We start from the raw sequence: 17,444 nt of genomic DNA on the forward strand, positions 1-17,444 counted from the left end.
ATTTGAATTATTTACCAAATAGGTGATATATGTACATAGAAGAAAATCCAAGAAGTATGAAAGTATAATGTCTCCCTCCCTCCTTGGTCCCCAGCCAACGGATCGTCCTTACCTATGGCAACCACTGGAATCTTTCCATTGATAAACTAAATTTATACGAGTAAATACAATTCATTTACCTTTTAATGTAATGGCAGTATACTTCAGTGTTCACCTTGTTTTTGTAAATGCAATATTTGTTCACTCATTTAGCGTTCACTCCATGCCTGCTTATGTGCAGGCACTGTTTGGCTGATGCAATAAGTCGGGTGGACTATACACAAGAACCCCTGCTCTCATTGCGCTCAGTGGAGGGAGACAGACAATCAACATACACAGCAAGTTATATAATGTGTTAGAAAATGCTAAGTGCCTGGGAGAAATAGAGCAGAATAAGGGGTTGGAAGGATGCGGCAGTTGTAAATAGGATGCCTCATCTAGAGGTGACATCTGAGCAATGTGGCTATCTGGGGACAGAGCCTTCCAGGCCTAGGAGACAGCTGATGCAAGCACCCCGGTGCCTGGCGTGTGGAGGAACAGCAAGGAGGCCAGTGGAGCATGTGTGGGATGGGGGGGTGGGGGGGGGAAGCAGTAGGAGATGAGCTAAGACAATAAATGGGGCAAATCACATGGGGCCTCTTGGGCTATTGTAAAGATTTTATTCATCTAAGAGCGATGAGGAGGCATTGGAGGGTTTGGAGCTGAGGACTGACATGATCTGATCTGTGTTTTAACAAGGCATCCCTGGGGGCTGCTGAACTGGGAATAGGATAGAAGCAAGGGTGGAAGCAGGTTACATAACAAGAAAAAGATCACATTTGCTATATTATGAAAATAAGTACTTAAACACTTCACATAATTCCCTCCACGTTTGAACCACCAACCCTCCCCAGCCATGGTGACATCAGGGAGGCCAGGTGCGCAAGTTTCTCCACGGTCAGCCCCGCCCAGGCCCGCCCCTGGAGCCCAGACCCCACCCATGGCCGACCTGGCCCGCCCACCAGGCCCCGCCCTTGTTGCCGTGGTGATCACCGGCGCTCGGGCCGCGTCCCGGAGTCTCCCGCGAGGCTCTGGTTGCTATGGTGATCGCGGCGCGAGACGCTGGCGGAACACTTTTGGCTGTGAGCCCCATCCCCGACGTCCCGGATTCGTCAGACGCCCGCCTGTCCCGTGTGGTGCTCGTTGCCATGGTGATCGCGGCCACTGGCCCCTCCGGACTAGGCAGCGTCAGGAGCCTCTGCAGCCGCCGCAGGTGAGTCAGCCGCCCCTTCGGACTCACCCTCTCCCGCCCGCGTGATCCCCCGCCCACCTCCCACTACATAACCTGAAAGCGGCCTGGGCCCCGGGCCTCCTCTTTTCCTGACCGCACACCCCGGGCCCCCAGTGCTGGTCTGGGGAGAGACGGTCCGATGCGGAAGACCACAGGCCTCTCTCTCGGTCAAGGCCACCCAGTGCGGAGGGGGCGGGAGGGAGAAGGAGCCGGGGCTGTGGAATAGGCTGAGGGGCCCTGTGCCGGCTGTGGTGGTTCTGGGAAAGGCCTGTGGGCTGAACACTGAGGGCCCTGCATACCCAGAGCCTTCATCCCTTAAGGGGCAGGAGCGGGGGAGCCCTCGCCACTCTACTTCCTCTGCCCGAGCTGTGTGCACAGCCTGACGACTGTGCTCCTTCACTCAGCCCAGAGCTGAGCTCAGGGAGGGGCCACTCCTGGTGGACATCGGTCAGGAGACTCAGGTCTCCTCGACTCCCAGGCCTGGTGGCAGGCCTGGTACCCGCCCCCGTGCCCCAACACACATTGCCTGCAGATTGGAGAGATGGCCCCTGGCATCCTGACATTCCTGACAGAGAAGGAGGCTTGGACCTGTTTTCAGAGCTACTGCAACGTTAGGTATCAACTTTGGGGGAGTCCCCAGGGATTTGCACAGTTCCCTAACTCTCTTCCCCCTTTTGGGGCCACAGGACTCCCAGGAAGAATGAGGTCCTCTGTGATGCCTTTGGGGCCCACGGTGAGCCAGGACCGCGTCATCACCAGCTTCCCTAAGGTAGGGAGGCGTTAGGCCAGCCTTTGATATGTATACTGCTCTCCGGACACCATGCCCTCATCCAGCTTTCCCCACCTCACTCACCACTGGAAACAAAGCAGGTGAATCGGGGAGGTCAGTGCCTCACTGACAGACCCCAGGGACTCAGCAGACTTCTTGAGAAGCTTGGCGTTGACTTGCCCAAGGTGGGCCAGCAAGTGAAAGGTGACACCAGGAGGCAGTGTGGCATGGATGTTAAGGGCACAGACTTTGCAGTCAGACTGTCCTGGGTGTGAGTCCTGCATGTCATTAAGCTGTGTGACCGCGGGCAAGTTACTCAACCTCTCAGAGCCACTGGTACAGAAGGATAATTCCTCTCATATTGGGTGTCTGGCTCATGGTAAAAGGGAGCTCCCTTGCCCAAGTGTGGTCACTGTTTTTCTCATTTTAATTATGACATTATCAAACAGCACTCCAGTTTCCTGACACCAAATCCAAAGTTCTCACCCCTTACCATTCTGCCTTCTGTCCTTGCTGGAAACTCACAGCTCTCTTCCATCTATATTAAAATCCATTATTAATCACAGCACGGGATGCAAATCTGCACAGCCTCCCAAGGGAGCAGCGGGATAATGTCTCCCAGCACTGTAGATGCTCAGGGCCAGGCACTGCAGCAATTTGTAAAGTAGAAGGTCAGACACAACATAATGTCCTCGAGAGGGGGCCACTTAGACAGCAAAATGCTGCTTCTTGACACAGACTCGGGGAGGCATGAGCACCTCTCAGGGGCTGATGCACACTGAGAGCCAGAGTAAGTTGTTGAGCACCACGTGTGACAAAAGGAGCAGAAATGCACGTGTTTGCTTCTACGTGCAGGGTATCTGGAAGGATGCTTAAGATCCTGCCATCAGTGGCTGGTGCTGTGTGTGTGGGGAGAAATCCTCTCTTTTGAGTCTTGAAATCTGTGCCCAGGCTGGTGGGGGAAGGAGGGTAGGCTCTGGGTATTTGGGGTCTGCAGTCATTCCTCCTCCCCCTCTCCTGCCTTCCCCCCAACCCCGAGTTCTGTCTCCAACATGCACAGATAAAGCCTCGGTGCCTTAGACCCGTGGACAGTGCCCCCAGGACTTTCCATCTCATCAGAGGCCCAGGCAGCTGCTTCTCTACTGAACTTGACAGTGGTGACTGGGGATGACGGGGACTGGGGTTAAAAAGCCAAAGGAAGGGAAGCGTGATCGGCACAAAACACTCCAGGTCTCATGGGATGAAGGACCCAGATTACAAAGTGGGATGAGGCTCAGAGAGGTAGGGAGGACTGCCTGAGGTCACACAGCTGGGCGTGGGGGAGCCCAGACTTGACCTAACCGTGGCCGACTCCAGAGCTCTGACGTTTCCCCACCTTGGGAGGCAGGCTAGGGCATCCCTGCTTCCACAGAAGGTAAGATTCTCCCCCAACTGCCTGTGGCCAAGTTCATCCCACACTCCAGGGCCACAGCACTTCAGACCCAAGCAATTCGTGGTCAGATGGGGCCAGTCCTTCCTTCACCCCATGTGCCTCGGTTTTCCTCTGTGCACTTCCTGCCAGCCTTCCCTAGCACACTTCTCCAATCTGTCCCAAGTCCTGGGACCCCTCTACTGACCGCCGTGTCTTGGCCAGCCCCCAGCTTGACACTGACACGGAAGTGGACGGAAAAGCAGCCAGCTTTCCCGAGAGGTGGCCACACACCTTCACATGGCCGGGGGCCCTGGGCTGAGTGCTCGTCTGCACTGCCCACTGCCCACTCCAGTGAGCAGACCAAGAGGTGCCGTGAGGGGTGTCCCCACCTTACAGATGAGGACATGGGCTCTGTGAGGTCCCGCCCTCACCCTTGGCCGAGCTCCTTCACCGTCCCTGCTGCCTTGGTCACACAGAGCCGAGAGGGCAGGCGGACCAGGGCAGAGCCGCAGGGGCCCTGAAGGACAGAGGGGTGGCCCAGGGACCACAGCAGAGCACAGCAGCCATCTCCAGCTCGGTCTCCTCCCACATCCTGGCCATGCCCCACACTCAGCCTTGGCCAATCTGACTGCAAAACGTAATGGTCACCTTTCATTTGTTTAATATCATTTTTTCTAATTATAGAACAAACCTGCATTCGATGTGTCATGGCGTCTTTGCTGATCACTTAGTATGTATGTGCCAGACCAGCTCTGCGCTGGTGGCTTCACAAATATAACCTCGTTTTATGCCCCCAAGTCCCTGAGATTTTCCAGATGCAGAAATTGAAGTTCGGAGACATGAGGCAACTACCCAGGGTCACACAGCAGCTGAGGGTGGACACAGGGGCCCTGCTCTTAGACCACTACCCAGTTCTGCCTTCTGAAAAATATGGAAGATGAAAGTGCCTTCCAGGACATTTTCCATGCACAGATATGCATATTTTTAAAATAAAAATGGCATCAGAGATCCATAGAAGGTGTAGGAGGATCTTGGCACTAAAAGGGCCCTCCTCTCATTGGAAGAGGCCCAGAGGGGACAGAGGGTTGATACGCCTGCAGCAAGGGCACAGCTGCCCCCAGCGGGACACAGCTCTCTGGATCTCCGCCTGGGCTCCCTGGTGTGTCCTGGTCCCACTGCTCCTCCTCGGGGCTCACAAGACCCTGGAGCCTTGGGAGTCGCTGACAAGGTAGAGGACGGATGTGACAGAGGCTCAGGAAGGAGCCTGCTGCCCGCTTGGTGAGCTTTGCAGGGTGATGTGCCCACCTGTCTGTCTGTCTGTCTGTCTTGTTTCCAGTGGTACACGCCCGCCGCCTGCCTGCAGCTCCGGGAGCACTTTCACGGGCAGGTCAGCGCCGCCTGCCAACACAGGAATACGGGGACCGTCGGGTGAGTGCTGGCTTGGCCAGGGGAGGGTGGGGAGGGTCGAGCGCACGTGTGAGTGCGTGGATGCGGGCGCCGCCACCCCGTACAGGTCTGAGGAGCATCAGCCATTTATCTGGCTTTACCTGCCGCACCTGCTGTAGGAACAGCTCCCCCCTCGGTGAGGCCAGCAGCGAGGTCTGAGCACGGCTGTTCCCTCCAGAAGCATTTCCTGCCCTTCAGGCCTCAGACTTAGTGTTGGGTCCCTGGGGTCTCCTCTGAGTCCCCACCACACCTGCCCCCTCGCCCAGACGGAGCGGGTGCCCCCTGCACCATGCTCCTGGACTCCATGCTGGGTTCCTCGCCAGGCCACACGCAGGAAGGAGAGGCACGTGTGCGCCCCGTCACTGCCTCAGGGCGCCTGGCACTGCGGCACAGGTGTCCTGCCATGGTCACATCTTCTTAACAAACAGGTGCGGGGTCCTGCTTCCGCCATGCATCCTGAGGGGCTCGTGGTCTGTTCAGGGAGAAGGCTGAGCTCACAAGTCACATGGGGACAGTGAGGCCAGGATGGCCGAGGTGGCCATGGTCACGGGCTGAGCATGGCGGCGGCTGCTGGGGGAGTGCTGGTTCCACACCGGGGGCTTCCCACCAAGGAGCTCCCAGCCCTTCCCCACACTCAGTGCTGGAAGGCCAGGAAACTGGGGCCCAGGGGCACCCAGTGGCCCTGCGGCAGCACCTTTACTCCTCCTGAGAAGCAGAGTCAGGGCCACCTGCTCCAGAACTAGCAGCGCAGGGAATTCCCTGGCAGTCCAGTGGTTAGGACTCGGTGCTTTCACTGCCAGGGCCTGGGTTCGATCCCTGGTCAGGGAACTAAGATCCCGCAAGCCTCATGGGTGCAGCCAAAAACAAAACAAAACACCAGACGCGTGCACACACACACACACACACACACACACACACACACACACACACATAGAACTAGCAGCGCAGATGCAGCGCCGAGGTAAGGGACGCAGGCAGGGGTGCAGGGCCTGGGGCTGTGTGCCTGCCAGGACACCACCATCACCCTGGAGGGCGTTCCAGGGCCAGGCAGGCTGGGGGCGTGTCGTGGACTCAGGTCTGCACGCCTGGGCCATGGCTCTGAGGTTCTCAGGCTCCCTGGGGAGGGGGGACCCTGCTCACCTAGAGCAGCTACCCCTCCCTCTGTGTGTGTCCTGCACTCGCACAGCAGCATTCCTGGGACTGTGGGTCACGCCCAAACCACCAGTCTCCTCCACCTGCAGACAGCAACAGGGCACCTCTGTGTCACCTGGTGACTTGGTGCAGCTCACCTGGCCACGTCTTCGAGGGAGGGGCCGTGTCTACTCTGCTCCCAGGCAGCATCTAGTTCTGGAGCAGGTGACCCAACTTGGACACAGCCCCACCTGGGGCTCTTCCCGCTGCTCCCTCAGCCCAAGACTCAGCCTCCCATGGTGCCCATTTGTGATTCTCACAGAGGGACATGGACCCAGTGGGATCAGGGGTACAGAGTCCCCAGAACAAATGCAGGTCCTCCTGCCCTCCCCTCTGAGGGCCAGTGAGGGGGACAGACATCCCAGAGTGTGTCACAGGTGACCTGTCCACATCACGAGTGGGGAATGCAGGGAAAGAGGGGCCCGTGTGTGCGAAGATGCTCCCGTGATCGCGCCTGAGAGCACCGCGCCGTACTCCTCACAGGCTCAAACTCTCCAAGGTGGTTGTGGTCGGCGACCTCTACGTGGGCAAGACCAGCCTCATCCACAGGTGCGCCACCGGCCCGGGAGGCTCCATCACATGTCGTAGTGGAGACCATGTGGCTGCTGGGAGGGGGTGCAAGAAATCTGGGAGATGGTGGGTCCGCGGGGAGTGCGGCGTCCTAGGAGCCTGGCGTTGGTCACACCATCCCCGGGGCCACAGGCTCCCCTCCCTTCCCTCCCTGCCGGCAGATGCGGTACTTTTCACTGCCTTGACCCACTTGTTGGTCTGCTGCCACAGCCTCTCTCCACACGGAGTTCCCGCTGGCAGCTCCATCGCCCGTGGCCTGTCTCTGCGGCCCGTCTCCATGGCCGTCACCGCCTGGTCTTCCCTGAGGGCGGGCTCTGATGGCTTCCTCGGCCCCCACAGGTTCTGCAGGAATGTTTTCGACCGCGACTACAAGGCCACCATCGGGGTGGACTTTGAGATGGAGCGCTTTGAGGTCGCCGGGATCCCCTTCAGCCTCCAGATGTAAGTCACCGCGCCTCGCTTGTTTCCCATCATATGGTTGTGGAGGGCTTCGCGGAGACGCCGGGGGAGACCCCGGGGAAGGCCTCGGCTGGCGGGCAGGAAGCCCCGGGCGGTTTTGTGAAGCTGGGCTCTCTGCTGCCCCAGTCCCTGCAGCCTGATGTGCCCGCCCCCGCCCCCAGCCTCCCCTGGTGCTCCCTGTGGGCCCTCTGTGATCCCATTTGCCAGGCCAGCAGCGCGGCCTCCGGCAAGTCACTTCAGCCCTCCAGCCTCTGTTCCCACTTGGAAAACGGGGCCAAAACCGTTCCCTGCGTTCTGGGCTCTAGCAGAGGCCACACGGTCCACAGGCCTTACTGGGGCCTGATGCTGCCCCGTCTCTCTCCCTCTGTCTGTGTGTCTGTCTCCTCCCTGCCAGACCTCACGCCTTGGCCTCTCAGGGACACACACACACACACACACACACACCCCTGGCTTCGGCCCCTCTCCTCTAGTTTCCCTCAGAATAGCCTAGGGTCTCCCCCCAGCCTCATGCTTTCCCACCAGAGCCCCTCTCCTCCGGCACCTGCTGGTCTCCAGCCTGGCCCTCTCCTGCGTGGTCGACCCTGCTGGCATTCCCTGGGCCTCTGTCTGGTCCCCTCCTCCTGCGCTCTCCCTGGTGCTCACCCCTGCTCCCTGGATTCACTCCTCGGGCCTCCATGCCCCGGGCTGGGCCTGGGATCGCGGTGATCACGGTGGAGCTCACCCCCTTGTGGACTTCAGCTCCTAATGTGTCGAGACAGTGCCCGCTCCTCTGAGACCAGTCCCAGTGCAGTCCTGGAGCAGATGGTACCACCAAACCTCGCCCAAGGGGGTGTACATGGTCAGACCAGAGCAGAAGAGGCTGTGAAGACACAGGCCTGCAGGACCGAGGGGATGAGGAGGCAGGAGAGTGAAGCAGCACGAGCTGCTGGGGGCAGCCTAGCTGGAGCTGCGGAGGGCAGCTGTGTCTAATTAGAGGGCCCTGGAGGAAGCAGGGGGCTCTCCGGGCTCCGCCTCTCCTTGTCCTACACGGAGGCCATTGCCAGCCAATCAACTGGCCCCACTGCCAGGCCACCCTCCCAGCTCCCACCCAGAGTATTCTTCAGAAGTGGAAATGTGAATGAATTAATGAAAGAGCCAAACAGTTCTGCATCATGCTGGATCGCTTGGAAAAATTTCAGATTATTGGTGTCTTGTTCATGGCTTGTCTACTCGTTAGTTTACTGAGAAAACTTAAATTTTGATGTGTTGATTTTTAAAAAGGGTGGATTTTCAGACTCAGCCCTGCATTTTGACCTACAGCCTTGTTCTAAACCAGGGCAAGTAGATCTCAGCAGGTAACTTCCTCTATCTTTACTGTGCCCATGGCAGACATCATTAATCAATTGTTGCATTTTTTTCCTATGGAGCCAGGGCTCAGCTCCTCCAGAGAGCCAGAGCTAACTGATCAGAGAAGCAAACCATGTCCTTATCAGACAATGCACCCCACCCAGAGAGCTGAGCGTCCCCTCCACTGCCATGGGGAAGGTGGAGCCACACCCCAGTCACACATGAGCAAGTGGCAGAGCCCCAGTCCCATTCCCGGGGTCGCCTCTACAGGTAGACTTTCACATCTTGAGAGCAGCCACATCAGGGAGCACATTCTGCTTTTTATGGTGCAGTTGGAAGGGACTGAGCTACAGCTCCATTCATCTGGGCAGTGGAAATGCTAAGGCCGCGCCCCTCCCCGATGAGCACAGTGCATCCAGAGAGGGGGTTCCCCATGGGCGCCCAAGGAAGGAATCTTAAGGAGCTGGGGGTGGGGCTGGCTGGCTGGCAGCAGCCACTTTGTGGCACCCATGCAGCTGGTGCGGGCACGTGGGTCTCCGGCCCAGGGCCCCACAAGCCTGCTGGCTGTGGACACTGTGATCAATGGCTTAACCTGCCACCTCTCCGTTTCCCCCTTTCTCTCTCTCTCCCTCTCTCTCCCCCTCCCTCTCGGTCACGGCGCAGCTGGGACACAGCAGGACAGGAGAAGTTCAAGTGCATCGCGTCTGCCTACTACCGGGGTGCCCAGGGTGAGTAGCCGGGTGACGGCAACAGTGGGGCCTCAACCATGTGCAGCAGGGGCTCCCCGTGAATTCCCTGCTGGGCGCACAGCAAGATGCCCAGGTATTCCGTGCAGGCACCAAATCTGTCCTCTGAGAGCCACTGAGGAAACACGGGGCCGGTCCTCGTCTTCCAGCGGGGCCCAGGCCAGCCTCGGCAGCCACGCGCTTTAGGGACCCATGGTGGTGGGTGCTACCTGAAAGTCTCAGCCCCAGTTTCAGCTCAGAAGGGTGCTCAGAGTGGGGAGTACTTGTGCAGAGACCCCAGAAAGAAGAGCAGAGTCAACTCAGGAGCAGGGGGGCGGGGCTTGGCTGGAGGGGAGGAGTGGAGGTGGGCCCCCAGGTGGGGGCCAGCGGGGCTCCTCGCCCACCACATCCTTGTTGAGGGCGCCCCAGCCCTGGGCAGGCCTCCCGGTCAGCAGGCAGTAGCAGCGTAAGCCCCCTCCTCTGACCAGGAAGAAGAGAGAAAGGGTTTCGGTGAGAGGTAAGAGCAAGCGGTCCGAGCCATCCAAACCGGACTCAGATGATGGGGTACGGTTAGGTCCACTCAGTACTGGTGTTAAAAGTCACACTTTCACTAAGGTTTGAAAAAAGCAAAAACAGGAAACCACGAGCACCTCGGCTGTGGATTGGAATAACAGCTCTGCCACATCTGCTGTGGCCTCTCTTCTCAGGGGGATGACACCCCCTGGGAATAAGGCGTGAGGCGCCTGGCACAGCCCTGCAGACAGCAGCCCGGCCATGGTCACCACCACCATTAGCTTCCTCCTTCACTTCTCAGCCCCTCTGCCAGGGCGGGGCACATGGGTGGGCCTCCTGCAGCCTTCAGCCGAGGTGCAGAGGGAGGCCCACGTCCAGCCCTGATCACACCCCTGGGGCCAGAAGAGAGCAGGCCAGGAATGCTCTCCACATGGGGCCACCCAGGGCACAGGGGACCAGACAGGGCAGTGATGAGAGGAGCTGGGGGGGAGGGGGCTGCATCTCCCAATTTCCTGCCCACGCTGCTCCTCAGAAATTGTTCCTCTGAAGCTGGTTGTTGCTAATCGCCCGCACGACCATAGCTGCCAGTGGGGGAAAGTCTGCCCCACGTCAGGCCCTAGGCCAAGAGCTTTAAAACAGCTGCTCCAACTTAGTCTTCAGAGCTACCCTGAGAGCTAGAGGTAGCTGTGGTCCTCACCATGTCACAGATGAAGGCTGAGGCTCTCAGCATCAAGGCCTCACCTGCACTCCCTCAGCCGTAAGAGACAGAGGGGAGATTTGAACGCAGGGGCTCACCTTGCCTCCCTGGAGCCCCCTGTGGCTGGGCCACTGGGTATGGATCAGAGTGGGGGGCTGGGTCTCCAGGGCAGCCATGGGTGTCTCCCTCCCAGCGTCCGTCGCCCCCATCAGTTCCGCGGGAGTCCCCTTGTCACGCCGTGTTTGCCTCCCCCGTCACTGACCAGCTCCTGGCTCCCCCCTCCACCCCATGCAGTGATCATCACGGCCTTTGACCTCACTGACATGCAGACCCTGGAGCACACCAGGCAAGTCTGGGGCTCTGCAGCCCCCGTGGGACCCTTGGGCCCAGAAAGCTGCCTGGAGGGCTCCCTAAACCTGGGCCATGAGCTGGGCCCCTGACAGTGGGTACAGGTGACCAAGCTTGCTGGTCAGCACCCGCCACCCACGGGCCGATGACTGTTGGCTACCTTTTTATCCTTCAAGATCTGCAGCTACAGCAGAAGGCAGGGCCAGCTGGGCCTGTGGCCAGCGCAGAATGGCGCACGCTGGCTTCAGTGCTCTGCTGTTGTCATCTTGAAAGCCTGACTAATTTGTGGCGAGGGGCCTGGCATATTCACCTCACCTGGGCCCTGTCTCTGGGGACACAACTGGGCACTTGCTGTCTCAGGCAGAGATCTGGGCAAGAGCCGGGGGTTGGGAATTCCCTGGTAGCATAATGGTTAGGACTCCATGCTTTCACTGCCATAGTGCAGGTTCGATCCCTGGTCAGGGAACTAAGATCCCAAAAGCCGCACAGCACGGCCAAAAAAAAACCAAAAACTTTTTTTAATTAAAAAAAAAAAGAGCCAGGGTTCATCAGCTGACAGACCAGAGCCCCTTCACCTTGCTTTTGTTTGGGGTGTTCACAGCCGCATCTCCAGCCCTGTGAGGGAGGCCAGGCTGGTCACTCCAGTTGGTGACAGTGCAGGTCTCACCCAGGGCGAGGGTAGAGCCGTGGCCGGGATGGGGCCTTCAGCTCCCCCTACAGCGCCCCTGCGTCCCCGCCCACCCGAGGCCCCCGAGGCCAGCTCGGGTCAAGCTACCCTCCCTGCAACCTTTGGCCCTGGGAGGACCCGGGCTGCACCCCATCCCAGCTTCCTCAGCCCCTGGGGGGGGTGCCGTCTCTGCCTGTCCCCCATGTTCCAGGCAGTGGCTGGAGGACGCGCTGAGGGAGAATGAACCAGGCGCCTGCTTCCTGTTCCTTGTGGGGACCAAGAAGGACCTTCTGGTGAGCGGAGTGGGTCAGGGCCAGGGGCGGCCTCGGGAAACACGGCCCCTTCAGCCTGGGCTTGCGGAGCAGAGGGTGACTCGTTTGTGCCTACGTGGGAACTTGCAGGCGGGGGTCTGAAAGCAGGGCCACTCGGTTCCCGGTGCTCGGGGCTCGTCCCATCATGGAGGGACGCTGGCGCTCAGACTCGCCTGGGACCGCCGGGCTCACCTGTGGGCAGGTGCCAAGGCCCGGGGAGCTGGGTCAGCAGGGCCGCTTCTCCCAGTCAGGGGCCGCGTGCGAGCAGGCGGAGGCAGAGGCCGTGCGCCTAGCCAACGAGATGCAGGCCGAGTACTGGTCCGTGTCGGCCAAGACCGGTGAGTGGGTGCAGGGCTGCCGCCGTGGTGATCGGGGGTGGGGGCCCTGCCCTGGATGGGAGGAGTGGCACACGTGTGTTCTCTAGTGAGACCCCCGCGGCCGCTGTGGGGCACATCCATCCCGTCCCTGTGAGGTCACGACCAGAGTCTCAGGGAGACAGTGGTGGGGCTGGGGTTGGAACGCAGCCTCACCTGTAACCACACCATCCTCCTGCCCCTGACCTGGTACAGGTGGGAGGGGCCAGTGACCGGCTGTCCCTCCCTTCCCCAGGTGTCATCATAGAAGGCACTCAAACCTCCCTCACAGCCCTGCAGCCCTCCCCCACACCCCACCCAGCCTAACTGGGTTCCTCGGCCCCTGAGCTGCCCTCGCCCACGGGCACTGCTTACCCCGGCCCCCAACGCCTCTGAGCCTCACCATCCTCATCTGGGAAGTGGGGTGTTGCTGTCAATCTCGTTTTATTTTTAATGGAAAAATGTGTTTTAAATGATAAAAGCCATATGATTCACTGAGGAAAAATGAGAAAATGCAGAGAAGCAAGGAACAGATTTTGAAAACAGGTTGTTGGGGGGATGAAATGAAATAACTCCCTGGGGTACAGGAGGCCCCGAGGCTGTGGGGACTCGGGAATGACACCTGGGAGCCCTTACCCCGGGCGAGGGGCCACCGTGGACACCTGCCCGGGGGTTGGGTGAGGCAGCAGGAGTGCGAGTGGAAGTACCGCCTCCAGCCCAACACAAAAAGTGGCAGCCCGCATGTCCAGTTCCCTCTTCTCCTTCCTGACGGTGTCCCTGAGGCTGTGAGAACCCACCCTCTTATTGGAGTAACAGCATGTTTCCTGAGAGCTCCCTATGGGCCAAGAAGGACTGCCCTGTGTGGTGGTATAGGTTGTTAACTGCACAAGGGCAGCATGTGTGTCGGGGGCTGGGCCCGGCCCTGTGCCCAGATGGGTGGTCTTGTCCTCCTGGCGGAGGACATGGGGGCCAGTGGCTCTAATCCTCATGGCTGCCCACTGGAGAGGTGCTCAAATGTTACAGGAAAGCAGGCCCACACTGCTCGGTGTCTGGCCCACGGGTGCTCAGTAGCAATTGATTGGAAGAGTAGATGCCGGGAAACCAAGGCTCAGAGATTTTCAGGAGCGGCCAGGGCAGGTGGCCAGGGTGGGGAGCCCATCCCCTGCACAGCGTGGGGGGCTGTCCTGGCTCTCGCACCGCTGGCTCCCCCACCCCCCCAGTGCATCCACGGGCAGGGGCAGAGGTGGCCGGGGTCATGGCTGTACGTGCCCACAGGGGAGAACGTGAAGGCGTTTTTCAGCCGTGTGGCCGCCCTGGCCTTCGAGCGCTCGGTGCTGCAGGACCTGGAGCGGAGGAGCAGTGCCCGGCCGCAGGTCGGCGACGGGGACGTCATCCGTACGTGCAGGTGATGGGCCGGGCTGGGGAGAGGCTTGCGGCCTGAAATCCGCGTCCACCACCCTCCGGCCCAAGACGCAGCCATTCCCCTGGCTCGTCGCCCTCTGCTCTTGGCTTCTGGCTGCCCCTTCCCCCATGCCTCTGACCTCCAGCCTGCAGCCTCCCTGCCCACCTGCCAGCTCAGACGCCCACCCCCATCAGCTGCAGGTGCCTGGTTGATGCCAGGTGACTTCTCCCCTCATTACAGGGATGGAGGGGCATCCACCCGAGACCCAGGACAGCAAGAGGCCCTCCAGCCCGGGTTGCTGTTAGCTGAGCCTGCGTCAGAGGCCTCCACTGCCTGCATGCGTGTGGGCGGTGCCTCCCGTGACCTGGAGGGTGACATGGAACACCCACCGTGCTGAGCCCCAGGGCTCCGCCTCTTCTCTTTAGTGGGTCGGAAGCCAGGGAAGGCCCCCAGTGGCTGCCCAGGGTCCCATGCTGCCCAGCTGGTGGGGGCACTGAGGCTGTCATCTGGAAGGCCAGTTGTACTTACAGAGTCACTCGACAGCCCCCCGGCCCCGGGAGGCTCAGGACCACAGGCACGGACACGTGCCCCCAGGCCCACGGCCCTCGCCCTGGGCACAGTCAGCATCCCCTCGGGCCTCTTCCCCACTTTCCTGGGTCGGCCTCGGAATCATCCTCATCTCGGTGGTCCAGATGAGCGGCACTTGCTGAAGTCAAGGCTCCCTGTCTGCTGCAACCCGGATCGGGCAAGAGCACCCAGGTCTCCCCTCCCCAGCTCCCGCCCAGAGCGCCCAACCCTCTCCATGCCCTCATGTTGCTCCTCCTCAGGGGCTACTGAGCCCCCGCCCACCCCACTCTCCCCAGCCCTGGGTGTGTGCCGCCCAATCCTGCCCTCCATGGCCATAGGCAGGTGGCGCGTCTGGCTCCCACCTGTTTCTCGTAGATGGTGAGCATTTCTCGGGCAGCCAGGTGGTTAGCCGCCGGGAGACTCAGCAGCTTCTGTTCATTCCCCCTTCACCACATTTTTAGCTCTCCTTTTTTATAGATAGGAGATACTTCTTTATATAAATCACTCCTAAAGGAATGGCATGTGTGCTTATTGTGAAGCGAGACAGCACAGAGCTCTGCATGCAGAGTGACAGTCCCTGCGGTCCCGGACGTAAGCCTTATCTGCAGTGGGTAGGACTCCTGTCCCTACACAGCGCGGCCACGACCTGGGCGCCTTGTTTGCCGTTAAACCAGAGTGACTTCTCCCCACGCCCACAGGGCAGGCCACATTCCGAGGAGCTGCCAGAGCGAGAGCCTGCGTGTCCCTTCATGCAGATGGGCCAGAGTCCATCCACCCTGCCCGGCCGTGGGACAGCTGGCTTGTGTCCAGCTTTTAGCTTTTTCTTAACTGAAGTGACCATCCTCATAGTTATAGCTTTGCACACTCAGGTTTCCCCACAGAGGCCTTGCTGGGCCTTCAGTGGGCTGGCCCACCAGACCGAGTTTTGAGGGGCAGGCTATCTCAGGGTGCACCACGACTGGGTTTGGGGCACACCACAGACAGCGTCAGGATGGCAGACCCTGGTCAGGTGGGCTGGCACCCTCCCGGCTCCGTCCCCCACCCCTCTAGGCCCCAGGACTGGGGGGCGGTAATGCACCCTGCTGTCACTAGCCCCCGAGCCAGGACCACTGTCTCATGTGCGCCCACCCCTCCAAATGGCCCTTTGTGAAACTCTCCTCCTGTTGCCCCATGTGTGCCCAACTGTTCAAAGTTTCTTCTGAAGTGGCAGAACCACTTTGCTGTGGTTCCACTGATACCATGAGTCCACAAAGACATCCTCTACAAGCACTTAAATTTCTGGGGTGGAGACCCAGGGCCGCATGCGAGAGCTTCAGAGCCATCCCGGGGCCCTTCCCCTCCTTCGCTTTTCTCACCCTGGCACTCGAGGCCCCTCAGTGGCTGCCCCAGCCCACCCTGCAGGCCCCTGTGCTCCAGCCTTCACCCGTGGTCACTAGTCTTTGCAGGTGCCAGGCTTCTTCTGTGCCTGGTGGCTCGGGCGCTCCTTCTCTGGGAGGACTTCCTGGAGCCCCCACAGCTCCCACAGCACTTGTTACTTCTGGGTGTGGTGTCCATGTTTGGGCTTCTCCCCCATCCCCCCCCCACCGCCTTGTGGGACCCTAAGAGCCAGGGCAGCGACCCTGTGACCTCATCTCCCCAGCATCTCCTAGACAAAAGGCTCCCGGCAGGTGCTCACCTAGATGTAGCAGGGAGACAGGAATCCCGCTGAGTCTCCGGCAGACACATTCACTCTCACCAAGATGCCTCTTCTTGAACCTCCTGGGGACGGTCCTGTGCTTGGCCCTCCTCAGTGGTCGGAGGCGGATGTGCCCACTGCTCACTCAGAGGCTCCTGAAGTCAGGCAGCAGCCACTGAGGGCTGTAGGGGCTCAAGCGTAAGGTCTGTTCCTGGGAGGAGCTTGGTGAGAGGCAGACACAGAAGATTCCAGGGAAAGCCATGCAGGCCTGGGGAGGGAGTCGCATGCAGGCACCACCACTGCCTCCAGCCCATTGGAGGTGGGAATTCTGGCCCAAAGCAGGAGCCACCCAGGAATGGGGCCATCCAGCCTCTTGGGGGAGTAACCAGAACCCCCATTTACTGAGCACTCAGTGGAGGGGGAAGAAGTCCCTTTCATCCCAGCGACCCTGGGGGCTGGGTATCAGGACCTCCTGTCCCCACCTAACTGAAGAGGAGCCTGAGCACAGAGCCCAGGTGACAGGATGCAGCTGAGCACTTCTCCTCCGCATTCCTTGTCCCTCCTCTCTCTCCGCCTCCCACGCCAGCTTGCAGTCTGATCCCAGCGGGAATCCCGCTCCAGGTCCCACACCTGCTCCTGCTCAGGGTCCACAGCAGAGCTAATGAGCTAATCAGGCGCCCCCATCACACCCTGCTTCCTGAGCCCCATGATTTTAGTCGGTCCTTCCCCAGCCCCACAGCCACGGGACCAGTCTCCGCAGTGACCCAGAGCATGGTGGGGGTCTCGGCCTCCTGGCAAGCAGGAGCCTCCCCCTTCCCCGACCCTGCTGTGGCCTCTGGAGGGAACGGGGGGCCTCGGATCCACCCAATGCCCACTTCGGCCTGATGATGGGATGGGAGCCACTCCCAGAGGGACTGCGCTCTCCTGAGGGACCCGGGCAGCCTAAGCTGGACACCTGAGGTCGCCTGAGATGTAGGTAATGGAGCATGGTGATGGGCAGGGGACCTGCTCCACTCACACCCTCACACAGATAAGAACCTGGGAGAGGCCAGGGTGACAGGCGTTCCCGGCCTGGGGACTATAGAGGGGACTCGGGGACCCAGGAGGCCCAGGGTGGGGATGAGAGGTGGGGTGTGGGGTGGGGGAGCTTTCAGAAGCAGCAACAGCTCAGAGAGGGCCCTCATCTTCTGAGCCCTCGGGGCTCCCGGAGACAGGGGCAGGGGGCCCTGGGCGCACGTCACCCAAGGAGGCCCTGAGATGAGACACCCTCCCAGCAGCCCCCGGGCTCCTCTGCCATCTGCTGTGGCCTCCCCTGTCACCTCCCATATATCGGGCAGACAGGGAGCATGGCTGTCCCACAGCCTCCTTCCAGGCTCCACCCCCTCATCCAGACGCCTCCCAGAACTCAGGGCCACCAGCCACCTGTCTGAGCCTGTGCCCCAGGAGGGAGCAGGGTAGTGCGGCCTGTCCCCAGGCTGCTGTTTGCAGACCCTTCCTTCTGCTCCCTGATCCCCAACAGGTGGATGGCACCCCTGGCCTGAGGGTGCTCTGGGCCTCTGGCCACTGGAAGCCACAGCCTGCACCATGTCACTGGCCGTGGCTTCAGGAACCAGCTCATCTTGTCCCAGCCCCTTCTTCTCTGTGAAGCTGGAAATGGCAGCCTGGGCACTCGGCCGGGATGCCCCCCGCTGCAGGGCTTCATCCA

At 60.3% G+C, this 17,444-nt stretch overlaps 1 protein-coding gene across 1 annotated transcript; it reads left to right on the forward strand.

Annotated features, from left to right (window-relative positions):
• The first annotated feature begins 1,045 nt into the window (after nucleotides 1-1,045).
• Nucleotides 1,046-16,301, forward strand: RAB36 (RAB36, member RAS oncogene family). The gene is made up of 10 exons (XM_089894793.1): nucleotides 1,046-2,078; nucleotides 4,826-4,917; nucleotides 6,610-6,675; nucleotides 7,036-7,137; nucleotides 9,145-9,209; nucleotides 10,711-10,766; nucleotides 11,647-11,724; nucleotides 11,990-12,080; nucleotides 13,371-13,490; nucleotides 13,738-16,301. The coding sequence occupies exons 1-10, from the start codon at nucleotides 1,851-1,853 to the stop codon at nucleotides 13,800-13,802; spliced, it is 963 nt and encodes a 320-aa protein (XP_089750919.1). The 5' UTR covers nucleotides 1,046-1,850; the 3' UTR covers nucleotides 13,803-16,301.
• The last annotated feature ends 1,143 nt before the right edge of the window (nucleotides 16,302-17,444 follow it).

Source organism: Delphinapterus leucas, chromosome 14, assembly GCF_059928025.1.
Source record: "Delphinapterus leucas isolate spDelLeu-1000000601 "Yukka" chromosome 14, BTC_Dleu_Yukka2, whole genome shotgun sequence".
NCBI lineage: Eukaryota > Metazoa > Chordata > Mammalia > Artiodactyla > Monodontidae > Delphinapterus > Delphinapterus leucas.

Coding starts and splice junctions, on each gene's coding strand:
- RAB36 (XM_089894793.1), top strand. CDS start 1,851: ATGGCCCCTGGCATCCTGACATTCCTGACAGAGAAGGAGGCTTGGACC. Junction 7,138..9,144: donor ATCCCCTTCAGCCTCCAGAT/GTAAGTCACCGC, acceptor GTCACGGCGCAG/CTGGGACACAGCAGGACAGG. Junction 10,767..11,646: donor CCCTGGAGCACACCAGGCAA/GTCTGGGGCTCT, acceptor TGTTCCAGGCAG/TGGCTGGAGGACGCGCTGAG.